Source organism: Xiphophorus maculatus, chromosome 9, assembly GCF_002775205.1.
Source record: "Xiphophorus maculatus strain JP 163 A chromosome 9, X_maculatus-5.0-male, whole genome shotgun sequence".
NCBI classification, from domain to species: Eukaryota; Metazoa; Chordata; class Actinopteri; order Cyprinodontiformes; family Poeciliidae; genus Xiphophorus; species Xiphophorus maculatus.
In genome coordinates this window covers 20,537,658-20,553,590 of record NC_036451.1, presented here as the reverse complement: position 1 = coordinate 20,553,590, position 15,933 = coordinate 20,537,658, and the positions used below count along the sequence as shown (strand labels likewise).

Genomic DNA, 15,933 nt, shown 5'->3' with positions numbered 1-15,933 from the left:
AGGTTGCTCTCTACCCAGGATAAAACAAAGTGGGACAGCCCGCTTTTATGTAGTGATCCACATAACCTGTCGTGTTCTACCTGTCCCATGTCTGTTTCGTTAAAGTAATCTCTGTCTGTCATCGCATCGCATCCCTCTCTTTGTTGGCATCCACTGCCCTCGGTACTTTAGACTTGAAATAAAAAAGGACACAGAACAAGCCTTCACAATGGAAAATGAGAAGAAAACCAGACATTGAATGAGAGTTAATAGAGGGACAATTCTTTTTTAAATAGGAGTTTAAGGAAAATAACGACAATTTATTCAGTCTGGAAACTAGTCTTAGAAATAAAGCAGTCATTCCACATTTTCTTCTAATGAAACATCCATTACTTGACTGTCTGGCCATTAAGTCTTCAGAGATTCCAAGTCATTGTTCTGTGCTCAGCGCTGTTATTAACTCGACCAACCTGACGCTGAGGAATCAGAGAGCTGGAGCGGTTTTAACTAAGACACGTCCGCGCTCGGTGCCGTGCTAATCGGGTAGTGCAGCCGGGTGTAACAGAGGCAGCAGTGTTTGCCCCGCTGCAGGCCCGTACCCAGGGCTACTTCATTTACCGCTCCTGTGAGTGGGCCCTGCCAAGCAGAGATAAGGCTTGAATTCCAACTGGCCCGATGGTAATCTGACTGCTTTCACAGCACACAGCTTGTAGTCTTCTAACTGCTAATCCTGCCTCTCTCTCTCTCTCTCTGTCATGCTAACACTTTCTTTTTTATTTCCTGCTGTACACGAAATTCATGATCTGCAAATATATGCTAATGTGTCTTTCATTGTTGGTTTCTGGGAAATAATGCTGTCTGAAAGCTTAATGAATAGTTTGAGTTGTGTGTCTGAAACCCCACAGGCCTGGTTTTTCCTGTCGTTTGTTCACTCTGTTGTTTGGCCTTTGACTTATTCCTGTTTTATTTTTGTTTCTCCTCTAATGTGATTTTTACCAGCCTAAACTAACACCACCAACATTTGCTGCATTAATCTATATATATACGAGACACAATGTGTCCATTAAGACAGCATTTTCCAAACGCTACCACCACTTACATGCCTGATGATGATTAATGCATGCACACGGAGACAAAAACAAGCTTGCAAGATATGTGCAAAGCTGCAGGGGCATTTTTTTTGTTTTGCTGTGGCAGAAGGTGTTGTTTATCAGATCTAAGAATCAGAGCTGGGACATAAATCACACACCTTAGTCATTTGCTGTGTAATAACGGTGAAGCTTCTGGATTAGTATAAGTAAAAGATAAATTCAAGGGTCAGTCAGAATATGTAGCTTTTTTTGAGAGGATATGTTAATTATTATCTATTTGTCTACTTCAATTTTAAATGAAACACAATTGTTGAGTGCACTTAATTTTGTTGTATGTTTTTACAAAGACAATAAAAAAATCTACAGATGAATGATGTGTCTGAAACCTGGATTTCAGTTCAGGTTAAACTAAACAGGAGCTGCATAGTGGCACAGCTATCAGGATTGTTGCCTTCCAGCAACAGGTTCAGATCGTGGGGTGGGGAGTTTCTGCATCGAGTTTGCATGCTCTCGCAAACGCATTGAGAGCACGCAGAATCTCACCCATTGACTGCTGGGAAAAGGCACCAGCCCCCTTCTGACCCAGCAATAATAAAACGGGTAAAGCATTATTTTATACAAATTAAAGCTATTTAATTTACTAGAACTAAATACTACAGTAATGATGTACAAAGCATACAATAATCTTCAAACTGTATTCAGAAGTTGTTTTAAGTGAAAGACACAAAGTCTGAACTTGGGAAAAATTTAGGTGTTACTCTACTAAAGGTCAAGACAAATATCTGAAGCTGTTGTCAATCTGCCTTAGGAGTGAACATGTGAAGTAAATCTTATGGGGAACTAAGAATGTTTTATACACCAAGTAAATGTTTTAAAAATGCCCCAAAGAACAGTGAGGTTTGGTTGTCATTATTTGTGAGATATGTTTTGCCCCAATCCAATCTACACTTTCAGTATAAAACCTATGTTCCTTTTTGTTTCTTTTCTTTTGTGCTGTAAGAGTGAATGCTACAATATAACATGAAGTTATTAAAGTGTGGCATAAACTATAATTCATACATAGTATTTCCAATTGGACTTAATTACAGTCGGTTTACATTTAATCTTCTCTTAATATGACAGAAAAAAATAAACATATTTCATTTTGACTCCTCCTGTTGTAGTTAAAAGTAAATTCAGACAAATATATATAAAAAATTAGCAAACACCAAACTGGGAGCAAAGCTTTCAGTTGCCACGGGAGAAGCTGTCTGTCAGGAGAAATGAGGGACAGACGTTCCCGATCCACTGACACCGGATATGACACAGTGGCAGTGATAAGCTTAGCTGCTACCGTACATGGAAATCTAGCAACCACGTCTCTTACCAAGCTTTCATAAACCTTCATTCCACTAAACTTAGTTCTCCTTCCTACTACAGCAAAATTAGCAGTGATAATTTAAAATTTAAAACTGTCCTTTTACTCTCCTTTGCTTACACGGACATGACTATATTCTTCCTAAATTGACCATGAGCTTGGATACAAACACGCCACTTTCAACAAGAAATGAATTGATTGTAATCACTCAATTTCTTCAGCTTAAATATTGAACTTAACATATCTGTATTTGTGTATCAAATGAAACAAAACTCAGTACACCTTCCAGTTGTGGTCTATAAGCACATTACTAGCCACATCAACATTGATATCCTTTTTCTTGAGTCAAATAAGGCTCTGATAAATGGTCATGATAAATGCTTTAATGGCAACAGAGACCTCTATCAAATCACCTGCAGTTAGATCATTTTTCTTTTGAGAGTCCTTGGAATCAGTCATATTTCTCAAAGAAAAATGGTAATCTGTACCAGCTATAAAAAACGCCTGACTGGTGAATCTCTATTGAGGTATGAGCCAGTGTTTATCAGTCTTGAGCCACATCCTGTTAAACTCAATAACCTGCTTTGGTGCACGGTCAAAGACTGAGGTTTGAGTCGTGCTTTGCCCAGGGCTTTCCCCTCCTACACACTGCCAGCTTGGCTGCTTTTCCAAGGTCAGGAGACCTTGGAAAAGGCCTGGCCACCCCCTTTCCCCTGCACATCCACCATGACACACAAACAAAGTGACACCTAAAATGACCTCACCATTTCAGCTGTACATCCCTTCATGTTTTCATTCACTCTGCCATATTAATAAGGTACAGACCAACTTGTTTTACTCACTTCTGCCCCTTTTTTTCCCATCTGGTCTATTGACTTCTCTTTACATGTGTCCATTTTCCAAAGGCTTCTGTTAGGCACTGTTAGACTTAACACTTCATTGGTAATCTGTGGTAGTGTGGGGATTTTTGTTTTTATGGTTGCGACACAAGAGTGACTTTAACAAACGCGGCTGTGAAAGTCACTCTGTAGGAAAATTAACACACAAATTTAACACTGACTATTGTTATCTGTAGATGCTGCTGAAAAAAAAAAGACTGCAAAAACAGCAATGGAGGCAGAGGATGTGAGTTACACTTTGGTCATGAGATCGATATCTAAAAATCCAATGATGTAGCAGCTGTTTGTAGGCGACTTGAGACTTTGAAAGCAAGCCATTTACGTGCCCCGATATCTCATCTGCCAGTTTCTGTGGTTTCCTTGTGTGTGTTTGTGACGGGTGGTGGAGCTGTGAAACAGCTCACACCGCCCCCTATGTCCAGCTGACTGAAACAGCTCCCGTTTGACTCTCTGCCCTCAGTGGCCAGCTGTTGACCATGTCCATTCAGTCCGGATGACCCGACTGTTGGCTTTTCGGTGTGTGTGTGTCTTTATGGAGTGAGTTTGGGGTTAGGAACAGAAAATACTACTGTGTGTCTGTGTTTCTGTCGGGATTATGCGTTGGTCAGCTGTCGTCTCTGGTCGGTTAAGACATTTTAGGACAGCACTAAACTTCATAGATGTGTCTTGATTTTCACCCAGACTAAGAATACATCACAAAAGTATTCAGACATAACTTTTTCATGTTTAAAAATCACAACTGCATACTTAAATTGGAAATTTAAATGACAGACCAACAATTAGTAATTATATCAGTCGCTTTGAATGGTGATTGTCTGTGAACATCGACCTCTAAGTTTTGCCACAGATTCTCATTTATTTAGGTTTGGATATTGATTGGTCCAATCAAACATGCACATTTGTTTAAATCTAAGTCTTTCCTTTTAGCCCCAACTGCATGTTTATGATTGCAAGGTCCGCAACTTGCAATTATTTTAGTGATCCGTTATTCTATCAGTTATTTCCGTTATTAATTGAATAATTCGATTAAAAAAGTGACGTATTCTAAAGAATTTTCATTTAACTACTTAAACCTTTTTTTATGCAATATTGGAAATACATGAACAGATGCAAATAAACAAATAGTTCAATTCCTTTTTCAAATAACACCATAAAAACTGTATTGTCTAACATTTAATAACACAGCATTCCTCTAATTAGTGCATGTTTGATCATTTGTAGCAAAGGACGCATTTGCAGCTAAAAAATACTTCTAACATCAACATATGAAAAACTTACAGCTTTCTGCTTGTTTTTTTTTAAATCCAGATTGTAGATGTTTTGTACAGTTTTGGCTAAATTACTGCTCTGAGTGTTGTTCTTTCAGCAAATGGCATTTTTTGAGTCAGTATACTCCAGTTAAAAATTAATCATTTACTAAATTAGTTGACAATTATTTCAATAATCTGATTAATATCGATTAATCCCGATTAATCTTATTAACTGCTTCAGTTCTAGTGTCTTTATAGAAAGTGAACCACCATCCCTGCCTCAAATCCATAATACATTTTCTTCTAGTACTGCTTTATATTTCACTCCATCCATTTCTCACCACCTTTGACCAGCTTCCCTCACACCTACTGATGAAAAACATGCCCACAGCATGATGCTGAAATCACCATGTCTCTTCATAGGAAAAGCGTGTTCAGAGTGATGCACAGGTTTAGTTTTCGACCACAGATGGTATTTCACAGGCTCAAAAGTTGATTGAATGTTGGTTTCATCTCTCTGTAGCACTTTCCTCTATATGTTGACATTGCTTTTAGCAAAATGCAAAAGATGACCCAGGAGTTTTGGCTGCTTCTTCTGTTAATCCTTTGTCAGCCTGCCAGTTTATTTCAGTTTGGATGACAGACTGAACATTGCTCTATAGGATGTCCAGAGCTAAATAAGAAATTAAAGTACCTTACTCTGCTCTAAACCACTTCATATCTTTATTTCAGTCCTGTCTCCTATATTTCTTGATCTTAATAATGTGCTTTGCTAATTAATGTTCTCTAAGAGTCTTCACAACTGGTTTTTATTCTAAAACTGAATTAGACAAAGGTATTTGCAAATTGTTACTTCCGAAACAACTAGTTGTAGTAGATTATATTTCAGAGTATCAGACTAAAGGAAAATAAAAACATCTGCAGGTCACACTTTTCAGACATATTTCTGAATAATGGATAATTTTTCCTCCACTTTACAATTATTTGTGATTTTCTATAACGTCCTCAATTAAACATATTGAGTTTGCAGATTTATCTAAAAATGTGCAAATGTTCAAGGGGTATGAATAGTTTTGTGAAGTACTATAAAACGGGGACTGCTCGTGTCAACCAGCTGCTTTTGGTTAACTTGACAGTTAAAGTAATAAAATGATTTGTTGTGGCTTGTGGCACGCTTTACCCCAGAAGTTTCCTGGACAGTATGAATCATCTTTGATGTGACATAAATCAGGTTTTCCTTTGATGGCTTAGAAGAGCCAATTTGTCTGGCAGCTACTGTTTTAATACACACTGAAGGCTTCAGGTTTGCTCTGACCCAAAAAATCTATTCAAGGCAAACATATTCAAATACTTGGTTGTCTTCAATGAAAAGCCTCAATTTCAACAACTTCAGAGATCAAAAAAAAAAAATTGAAACGTTTTCAGGGGAATAATGAATGATTATGTTTCAATGTTTAAACTTTTCAAAGCCTAAAGAGTCAAAGCGGTTGTGTATTTGACCAACGCACAGTGAGTCCAGTCCATCCTGTCCCAGACCTGCTAACCGTAGCCAATCAAATTAATATACCCAGTTCAACAACCTCCTGAGAAGCAGGCCTTTATGGTGTGCCAAGTCTTTAAGCAGCAGGCCAAGGACAGCTTGCTGTTTACATTCCTCCTTGGAATTTTCCACTGTTTCCGTATGTTCTGGAAAATAAAAGGATGCAATGTCAAGTGTCCCAACGAGCAGACGAAGCAAGTTCAAAGCCCAGTGTTACAAGTTTTGTAGAGAGCAGAGCCTAAAGCCCATATAGCAGGCCTTTTTGGCATTTAATTATCTCAAGGGAGGATGTTTAGGGGCAAATATCCAAAATTCAATCTTTCCAGTAAAAATAAACATTCGAGACATCGAGAATCCTGTTCTTCCTATTCGCAAGCGACCTTTCAGCGATCTCAAATGTCAAATGTGACATATGACGTCACATTTTCTGTTCTTGTGTCGGCTTGGATATATGGCAGAAGAGAAACTGAAATTGTAACAAGTAATTAGATAATTAGGCAATTATCTAAAATTATCTAATTTCAGATAATTAAAATTAAAAACTATAACAGATTTCACTAAGCTAATTTCAGACATCCAGAGATCTTATAAAAGTATAATTATAATTTGGATTATCTATGATTCATATTTTTCATGAGTTTAAAAGCACCTTTAGACCATAGTAATTAGATTAGTAACCCGCAACAATACATATATTGATTATTTAGAGTTATCCACATAACAACGGGACTCTGGATAAGTTAAATTAGATTTTCTCCTGGCAGCAATTCTGTTGCAGACATCCACCACATTCATTCTGGATAGGACGGACGTATTTATGCAGCTGCAATCTTAAAACACAAGTATGGGAAAAGTGATGTAATTTCTTCTTTGAAAAATGATATTAAAGCCATCTGAAATTTGATTTTTAATATAAAACTATTTCACTCTGGAGTTCTGAACTGTTAGTTGTTATGACTAAGAACTGATTTATGGATATCCAAATTGCATATTCAAACTGGCTGTTAAATGTTGAGACTCCATAAAACATTTTGGGATTTTCAGACATTCTTGAATGTACTTCATATTGGAATAACTGAGGCTGTGGCAACATTTACATGCTATTTATACTAGTAAGAAAGTATTAGTGGATATCTTTTATTTTATTCTCTACCAGTATGAATGTTATTTCCTACTTTCTTAGATTAAAAAAAATAAATAAATCTAAGAAAGCAGGTTTTCCAGATTAGATATTATGATTGAGAAAGAAACCCACATGCTGTGAATGCCATAAATGTGAAATGCACAAAAAGCACACTCCTATTTTGCAGTGGTTTCAACCAGTGGCAAAAATATGAAATAAATTAAATTAAATGGTAAGCATGTTTCTCCTGGCAGATAGATTTCTGAAAGCATCCTAATAATGCTCAGTGAGGATTTATAGATATCAGGATCCCCACAGCAGCTGCTCCCCAACCAGCGCTTTTTGTCACCGAGAATGATTCCTACACAGTTTTATCTTGAAATTCTCAACAAAACGTCTAGCGATGAATTAGAAAGAACTATTGTGACTAAATATACACCAAAAGCCACATCAGCCTTCTCCAAGGATGTTTCACCCAATTAAAAAAAAAAAAATCTACGACAGAGTCTCAATGTATTTATGTGTCATGTTACAATCTGTGCACCCCTAGAGCTGAAATAAGTGAATGTGAGAGGAGTGTGGACACAAGTTATGGAGTCACAGTCACAGTCACAATCATGCATGACATTTTAAGAAAGAACACTACGCAAAACTTTTGCAACACTGCGGCGACCTCTGCCATTTGTGACAGTTGCAGAGATCACAGACGAGCTCTTGCGTTAACTCTGGGACTTTTGGTGATGTTGAAGAAAACTATTTTTCATGAGTTTAAAACACACAGTCGTCCAAGTTTATTGGTATTTCTGGTGAAGATATGTGACAAACCTTATAACTGTAGCATTATTGAACACATACTATATGTTTATCATTGTGCTTAGGAAATTTCTTTTCATAAACTCCATCTTCATTGCCCTCTGATCTATAAATAGGATTCAATAGCGACATCCATATCTCTTTGCCGCTTTTTAGAAAAGACAACAGAACGAGAAAATCAGGAAATGGCTACAAGAAAATAGCAACATGTCGAAGTTGCCCCATTTGTACAATTAGAGCAATAACTAGAACTGGAACAAAGAGACTGGAAAAGATCTAAGGTTATCTCACAACAATGCAAAAAGAAAAGGATGGCAAGGAAAATATCTAAAAAGATCTCTGCAGCCGAGTTGCATCCTGGGGTCACCATGACAACCATACTTTAAAGATTTTCTTTGCTGTTTAGCTCCATTAATGTAGGAGGGTAATATAAGAAATGTGTACTATTTAAAGATGTTAATCATAAAAAAGAGAATGTTCTTGAGTCTGAAATAAAAACATCTGCTATTTTTTTCTCTCCCTCTAATTGTGAAATCAATACAAACTGAATTCAAACAGGTCAGCTTTATATATTGCCTCAAATACCCCTAAAGCCTGTACATGGGAACACCCACATTTTCACACGCCAATGGTCAAAGATCCAATGTCTCTCCGTGACTCAGAGCTGTGAGGCCGGTGCCCGTAAATTGTAAAGTTGGTCAAAAGCCAACAATCGTGTGAAAATGAGCAAAGATTTTCTTTTACAAGCTGTTGACTGCTGGGTGTTTGCCCTGAATCAAACATTTCGTCCCTGACGGAGCTGCAAGATATTAGGTTGAAAAAAAATAAATAAGAAAACATAAAACCAATAAAAAAAAGCCCATGCAGACATGAGCTGACTCTGTTTAAAACTTCTGGGGGCAAAGGAGGAATTTTCATATTAATATGTTTTCTTACAGGTCAAGTGTGGAATATCTCACTGAGAAGTCAGACAAAGTTAATAAATGTCGGCGTTCAAGAAGCATCTCAAGCTTTTCAACTAATATTCCACACACACTTCACTGTCACCTTAAAACTACAAGATACTGTATTTCTTTATGTCGTTTTTTCTCCATTGTAGAAAACTATGTTGGGGGAAAAAACAATTCAAACACTGTATAAAATACTTCTATCCCATTTCTGGCACATTTTCCTAGCAGCTGTTCGTATCTTCTGATGTCGAGCAACACAAAGCAATTTGCTGGTTTAACACAGTGAGTGTGGTCCACGTGGGAATAAAGAGGTTAGTCCCTCACACAAATCAAGGTTACGATATAAAATGTTTAAAAGGATAAAAATACTGCTTATTTCACACCAATTCTCCTCACTTCTCTCAGAGAGCAGACCCCGCCCCGGCCCTCTCAACCCAATGCTTCTCACTCATCCTCTCCATTATTGTTTATTCACTTCCCGTAAGCTGCACGCACAGGGTCATACTTGAGGTTTGAAGTAATACCAGGAAACTGACAACATGTGCCCACCTAGAGAGTCTACCCATGCTTTTAAAAATAGAAATTAAGACATTCTCACCACACAAAATGAAAGCAAAAAGGTTTGATTTAAAGTTTGCGATGGCCTACTAATAAAATCCAAGTACAAATTGTAAAGTGCTTTACAAATTGATATAACGTTGTAGGTTGAATGTAAACAAGAAGAAATGACGTTAAGCAGGAAACAAACAAATACAGGGACAGAGATATGCTACTAAAAATATACATTAAACAGAGACACCAACAATCAGCTTCACTTTCATACTTGTTTACCGAATATATTTTGTACATGTTTAAAAATGTAAGAATTATGATGATTTTTTTTTTACTTCACTAATTATAAAAATATAAATGATGAATGTATCTTGAAATGAGCAGGAAAGTAAAGTATAAATAACTATTGTGGTTTTGAGAATATAAGAAGAACTCCTTTTTTATAACCAGAAACTACTTTATGAACATAACACCACAATGCACTAATTTAAAAAAAAGACATTTTTATTGTCTGCCTTATTTATAAATACTTAAATGCCTCCTTGCCCCAATGAAGTCATATTACACAGATATGAACTGCTATCTAACCAGAATATCAGCTAATGAATTGGTATGAGAAAAAAACAGGTGGCTCTATTTACAACTCATAGCGAAAACAGCTACATTTAACAGCTGATAAGACAATGTACAAGAGTGCTATATAGTCTGACGGTATCAGGTTGTAGCACTTACTGGAAGGAAGAAAGGAACAAAGTAGATAATTATTTGTCAAGAGTTCCTGTTGGAAAGGATGAATCTCAGTGGAGCGATGGAGGATCGACTGGCACAGGCTCTGATTACTTACTGGCTGACTTCTACTTCAAATCCTATTTAACAAATAATAATAAATGAGCTCAATGTGTTCTTGTTCACTGGAAGTGGACCCGCATGAAAGCTCTGTGTCAGTCTGTAATGAAAATGAACTCTTTTCGCAGACATCTACAAGTCTTAAACTGGGCCCTGTTCAATTTAAACATCAAGTTTAACTCAACTAGAACTCAATCGATTCGGTCATGTTCCACTTCCCCTGTCACTTTTGCGATGTGAGAAACCATAGAAGGAGGAATCCACTGGAAAACTGGAAGACTGTTTTGTACTTTGTTGTAATAAGCCTATGTGATCTCACACATGGGTTTTCCTTCGGAAAACTACGTTTTTCCGGCCTTTATGATGACGCTAACGATGAAAGAAAAGCAATGGAGAGAGTGTATTGGTCACTGCAGCTTTCTGCTGGGATGAAGCTATGCTTTTTACAGTTTTTTCATTAAAATTAGGCAGCATTTCTTACAATTATGGATTTGATTACATTTTTCATGTGGAAAACATGTGGCGAGGGTAAAATTATAGAAGAAGATAAAGAGAAAAATTTCATTTGAGATATTACTTCACATTTATTGCTTTTCAGTGCAATAAATGCAGAGTGGCTTGAAATTTGAGCATAATTATCTCAATTACAATGAAATAATCTGATTATTTCTTTACCTATGATCAGACAGCCATGTTTTACACATAAAAACTGCATGTTCCAACAGTATAGTTTGTCACTATTATTGTTCTATGAACACTATTGTTTATACCTGATCAGGTCAAGTGTACTAAGTGTGGACTTAATTCAAAAGATAAAATCATCTTGTAACACAGTGAGTATAAGGAAGTATGTTCACAATTCATTCAAGGAAGTTAAAAATTCAAGCACATGCATACACTGATAATCAGCCATTTCTTAAACAAGTCTTGCTTGTGTTAAAAACAATTAACACAAGCAATTTTCATTTAGAAAGACAATGAATCAATAAGCTATAGCATTATAGAGATGGCCAAAAGAAAAAGAAAAAAGAAAAAGAAGTGAACAGAACCCGTACCTTGGGAAGCGGGCGTCCCAGCTGAGCGTATAATTTAGTCCAGAGCTGCATGAGAGACATGGGTCCAACCGCTACGGTACGGCACGGGTGAAAATACACACAACATAAGCTCCTACTTCACCTCAATTCCCTGAATCCGTCAGTCACTTCCATGAGGAAGCCAAAACGCCGGTGACCACCTCACAGCTGGAGGGCTACCACCCCATCCCGGACCCTGGCTGGCCCTGTGACTGCTTCTCCCTGGCTCACCGCAGACATCTGCCTCAAACCCCCCACCACACACAGGTGCAGACAGAGACACGGGCACGTCTAAAACATGCTCCCCTGCTTCGCAGGGACACAGGCAGGTATTGACAGAGAGGACTCACTAATAGTGATTGTGGACTAGTTCATTTGAGTGCAGAAAGGTGGTTGGAGAGTGAGTGAGTGAGTGAGTGAGCAGGGGAGGGCAGGGGAGGGGAGAAAAGGGAGGGAGGAGGGGAGGAGCTTTCAGGAAATGATGCTTTTGTTGGTAAGTGACTAGAGTTACTGGCAGTCAGGCCCATTTTACTGTACATGGTGTAACTCAACCGCATTTGTAGTGTAAACAGTGTTGCGCTGTGGACTTGGCCGCTCCTCACACAGCGCTGCTTACAGCTATGTTTAATGGGCCTGGCCCAGCATTTAATGATTATTATATTTAGAGACTGACTCCCCACTAGACTGTGCCTCTGCTTTTTGTTTCTTTGTTTTGTCTGCAAATATTCAATTTCAGACTCTTAATTGCAAGAGTCTGCTGCTCTTGCAATTAATTTGAATTTTAATCTCTGTCAGTAACTCAGACGCGGAAAGGCAAGTAATACCTGATGAGCGTGATTTAAAAAATAAAAGAAGAAGTGAGTCACTAATGTGAGCATCCAAACACAGATCCAGGAGCAGATTTCATTTAGAAATAAGTGTGTCAAAATATTGTCTCATTAAAAAAAATCTATGATTAAAGACAGCAGAGCTCAAAATGTAGAAGTGACTCCTCTAAGACTATTCTAAAAGCCTTAAAATTGTGAATGAAACAGGTCCAGGGTGAACTGCAAGTTTCCTTTTGAGGAAGAGTTTTGCATGCATCAGCCAGTATACACAATGACAGACAAATCCTTCATCATAAAAAGTCATTCTTGCTTACTGGAACTGAGGGCGTGATTGTAAAAGACATACAAGTGCACAAAAGCTTATTCTGGGAATCTTCTCTTTTTTTGCAAATTGGACAATTCAGACAAATCCAAGACACTGATCAAGGATGACATATCGGTTTTTCTTGGTGGGGAAAGCAATTTGACTGTTTATGATCCTCGTAAATAAGAATTTAAAATAATGCAATTTGTCTCTTTCATACAGGAGTCGGTCCATTTGTGCAGTCAGCTTCCAGGAACAAATGATATCAAGCTGGGACGGCGAGGTCCTGTAATGTCCATCTCTGCTGGACAGAAGAGGAGTCAGACTCTTAAGAGGCGGCGTGGCGCCTATCCATGGTGTCATCGTTCTATGAGTGGGAATCCTCTCAGTAGTTTGTGTGTGAGTGTGTGTGCGTATATTCGTGTATTTGGAGGAGCACCGGGGGCCATCAGGGAACACTGAATCACTATTGATGAGATTCCTTAGACTCAAACAGCCAAAGCACTCACCTTATTGCATTAAAGAATAAAAATAACAGCATACATAGTTTGAACAAGGTTAAAAACAGCATCTGTAATGACACTTTTCTATAATATCTCATCTACATTTCTTAAGTCCTGCAAAATTGTATTTTTGTTTAGATATTTGTAAATATGCCTTGCAAAACTTCTGGTACTTTGTATTGTGTTGAGCAAGTGGCACAACTGTCAACACTTTTCTGTATTAATATCAATGTGAAAAAATATTTTTTAATAAACCCAGGAATATTTCAAACTCCAAATATAACACAGTGCACAATGAGTGTAGAAATTAACGACTCCTCAACTGTAAACTGGGATTAAAATACATTCTAAATCCACTTAACATACAACGAGATACATGTCAAGGGTGGGAACTGAGATCAAATTTAACATGCATCTTGAAGCTAAAGTAAATCACGTGTAACTCCACAAAAACAGCACGCTTATCAACTTTCAAATTAACCTTTAACTTCCTCCTTCAAACCGGGCCACTAAAAACACTTTCTGTTTGACTAACCTACAGGGAAGTAGCCCAGAATTACAAACACATTCAAGTCCTGACTGACTTGGAAAAATGTGAAGAAACGCCCTTGTTAGTGTTCAGTTGGATAAAGATTTCTTTTCCGCTTCAACAATGTTTTAATTGCCATTACCAAACAATTCAAGGCTGTATTGAGCAGACTTGAATGAAATACATCTAGCATCTTTTGAGTGAAGTCGTAGTTTTGAGTCCGAGAGAAAACAAAGTCATTATAAGATTATCTAATCTATACATATGAGTTAAATGGACGCTTTTGAAGGAAGTCAGGAACATTATTCTGAATGTTACTGTTTCTTGATGTAGTAACACATGAGAAAAGGAGTTTTCAGCTTAATGCATTTACTGAATTTTTTAAAATCTGTTCTTTTTTTTTTTGCGTATTGGACCTGTGGATCATCAGTAAGATCACAAGATCATGCAAGAATGATTGACTACTGCATGTAAAAAGATATTTCTTAAAAGTTTCAAGTTGCATTTAGAATGTCTGCAGAGTTGCAGGAGTTTTCAAATACAAACACTTAGTGCTGCTTTTACAGGAACCTCTGTTTACGTATTCTCACAAGAGTCTTCCTGTTTTCTGAAGCAGTTTTCTCTTTTACTCCTGTGTGTGCTGGAATTATATCCCATTTTAAATCTACGCAGGGACACAGTATGAGCAACTGTCACAAAGAAAGACATTATTCATCTTATGTGGGTGTTAGTGCGCTGTACAAGCAAGGTCGGCTAAAGACAAGCTGTTTTAAATGTGATATATCCTGCAAACTTGAAAAGAGTTGTAAAAGGATATCTGATGCAAATGCACTCTTCCTCAAACCGCACAGAGCAAAAAGATTAGTGTAAAAATGGGAGGAACGACAAAGAAGAAGAATAGTTTGTAGAAAGACCCTAAAAGGACCATGTTTATATGTGCATATCGCTGAGTAACATGCAAAAACATACAGCATGCAATGTACTTCATATGTCAAAATCTGTGCTTACAAAGTGTTCTTCACTGTTTGAGGTTAGCCAGAATGCTGAGTGAATTGCCTTTTTTCAGCTGTCTTCCAGTAAATGTTGCAACGACTCACATTCTCTGCAGAAATATTCACATTTTTTAGGGGTTTTAAACCACATTTAAGCCTGGGCAGGTATGCAGATGTGACTGTGAAGAAGTGTGCCGTTCTTTTAAAACCACAGAGGCATGTGATCGATTTTACAGTTGGTTCTTTCAGATTGTTGTTTTTGTAATTTACTTTTGTTCCCCCCTTACAATTGATTCTACACAAAATAGTCTCCTTAAAATATTATGCTAAATATTATTCTGCCAATAATTACTTTCCACGGTTTATAATCCTTTTATTGCAATTTGGAGTGGCTCCTATTTCAAAGGTTACTTTGTGTACGTGTTATTACTGGGGAAATTTCTCACCTTGTTCTGTACGTTGGTGATTAAAAAGAATGCATGTTTATTCGCCTTAAGCATGGCGAAACAGTTTCAGGAAATAGTAAGTTTCTCCCCTCTCCATAAGTAAACTGTCTGAGAATGAAACTCTATGACTCTCCCCAATGGCAGTGGGAATAATTATTAGCTGTATTAATCAGAAAGCAGCAGTCAATTGGAGCCACTCCAAGCACTCAGAATGCTTAGGTAAGTAATCCTTCATCAGTGCAGCTGGAGTGACTGCATAGTGTATCACGAAATAAGGTGATGTATTATTTCATCATTCCTGTGGCATTTAAGTAGTACTTTTCTCAATTTTATCCTAGAGGGTATTAGCGCTGTCAATAAAACTCATCTACTCACTTTTCACACCCTCTCCCTTCTCTGTGATCTGCTACAGCTCCTGTTGTAAATTCACACAGCAGTTAGCATGACCGTCGATGAGGGCAGAAAAACCGTTTTCCTGTGATTGCAAGGTATGTGCTGCTTGTGTATGAGGAGCGCGTACACGAGCATGACTGAAAGTGCTAGGACCATCCTCCTGACTCTGATCGGTTGTTTCTGGTCAAGCAGTTTTTTTCTGAAGAGGCCTCTGGAGGAGGCACAGGAGCTAGATTTTGTCGATTTATCTCATAACTAACAAAATTTTGCATATTTGTTAGTTTTAAAAAATTATGAAAAAAAACAACAAAAAAAACCCAACATAATTTTATAAGTTAGCTATTGTAGTTTTGAATGTATTTAAAGTATTTAAACTCAATACCTAATTATTTTGACCGTGCACGCATTACATAATGTAGCTGCTTTTATGCAGCCCACCACCGCTACTACTACTCCACCTATTACT

The 15,933-nt window shown here is 37.5% G+C and overlaps 1 protein-coding gene across 4 annotated transcripts in view; it reads right to left on the bottom strand.

The window, feature by feature from the left end:
- sbno2 (strawberry notch homolog 2) overlaps positions 1 to 15,933 on the bottom strand; it is a 70,763-nt gene that overhangs the window by 23,143 nt on the left and 31,687 nt on the right. The window contains exon 1 of one of the 4 annotated variants that reach the window (XM_023339244.1): positions 11,456 to 11,853. The exons of the other annotated variants lie outside the window; for them this stretch is intronic. Coding sequence (XP_023195012.1) covers positions 11,456 to 11,515 — 60 coding nt within the window. The 5' untranslated portion in view covers positions 11,516 to 11,853. Of the gene's footprint in view, positions 1 to 11,455; positions 11,854 to 15,933 lie in introns of those variants that run through there. 4 annotated transcript variants of the gene reach the window in all.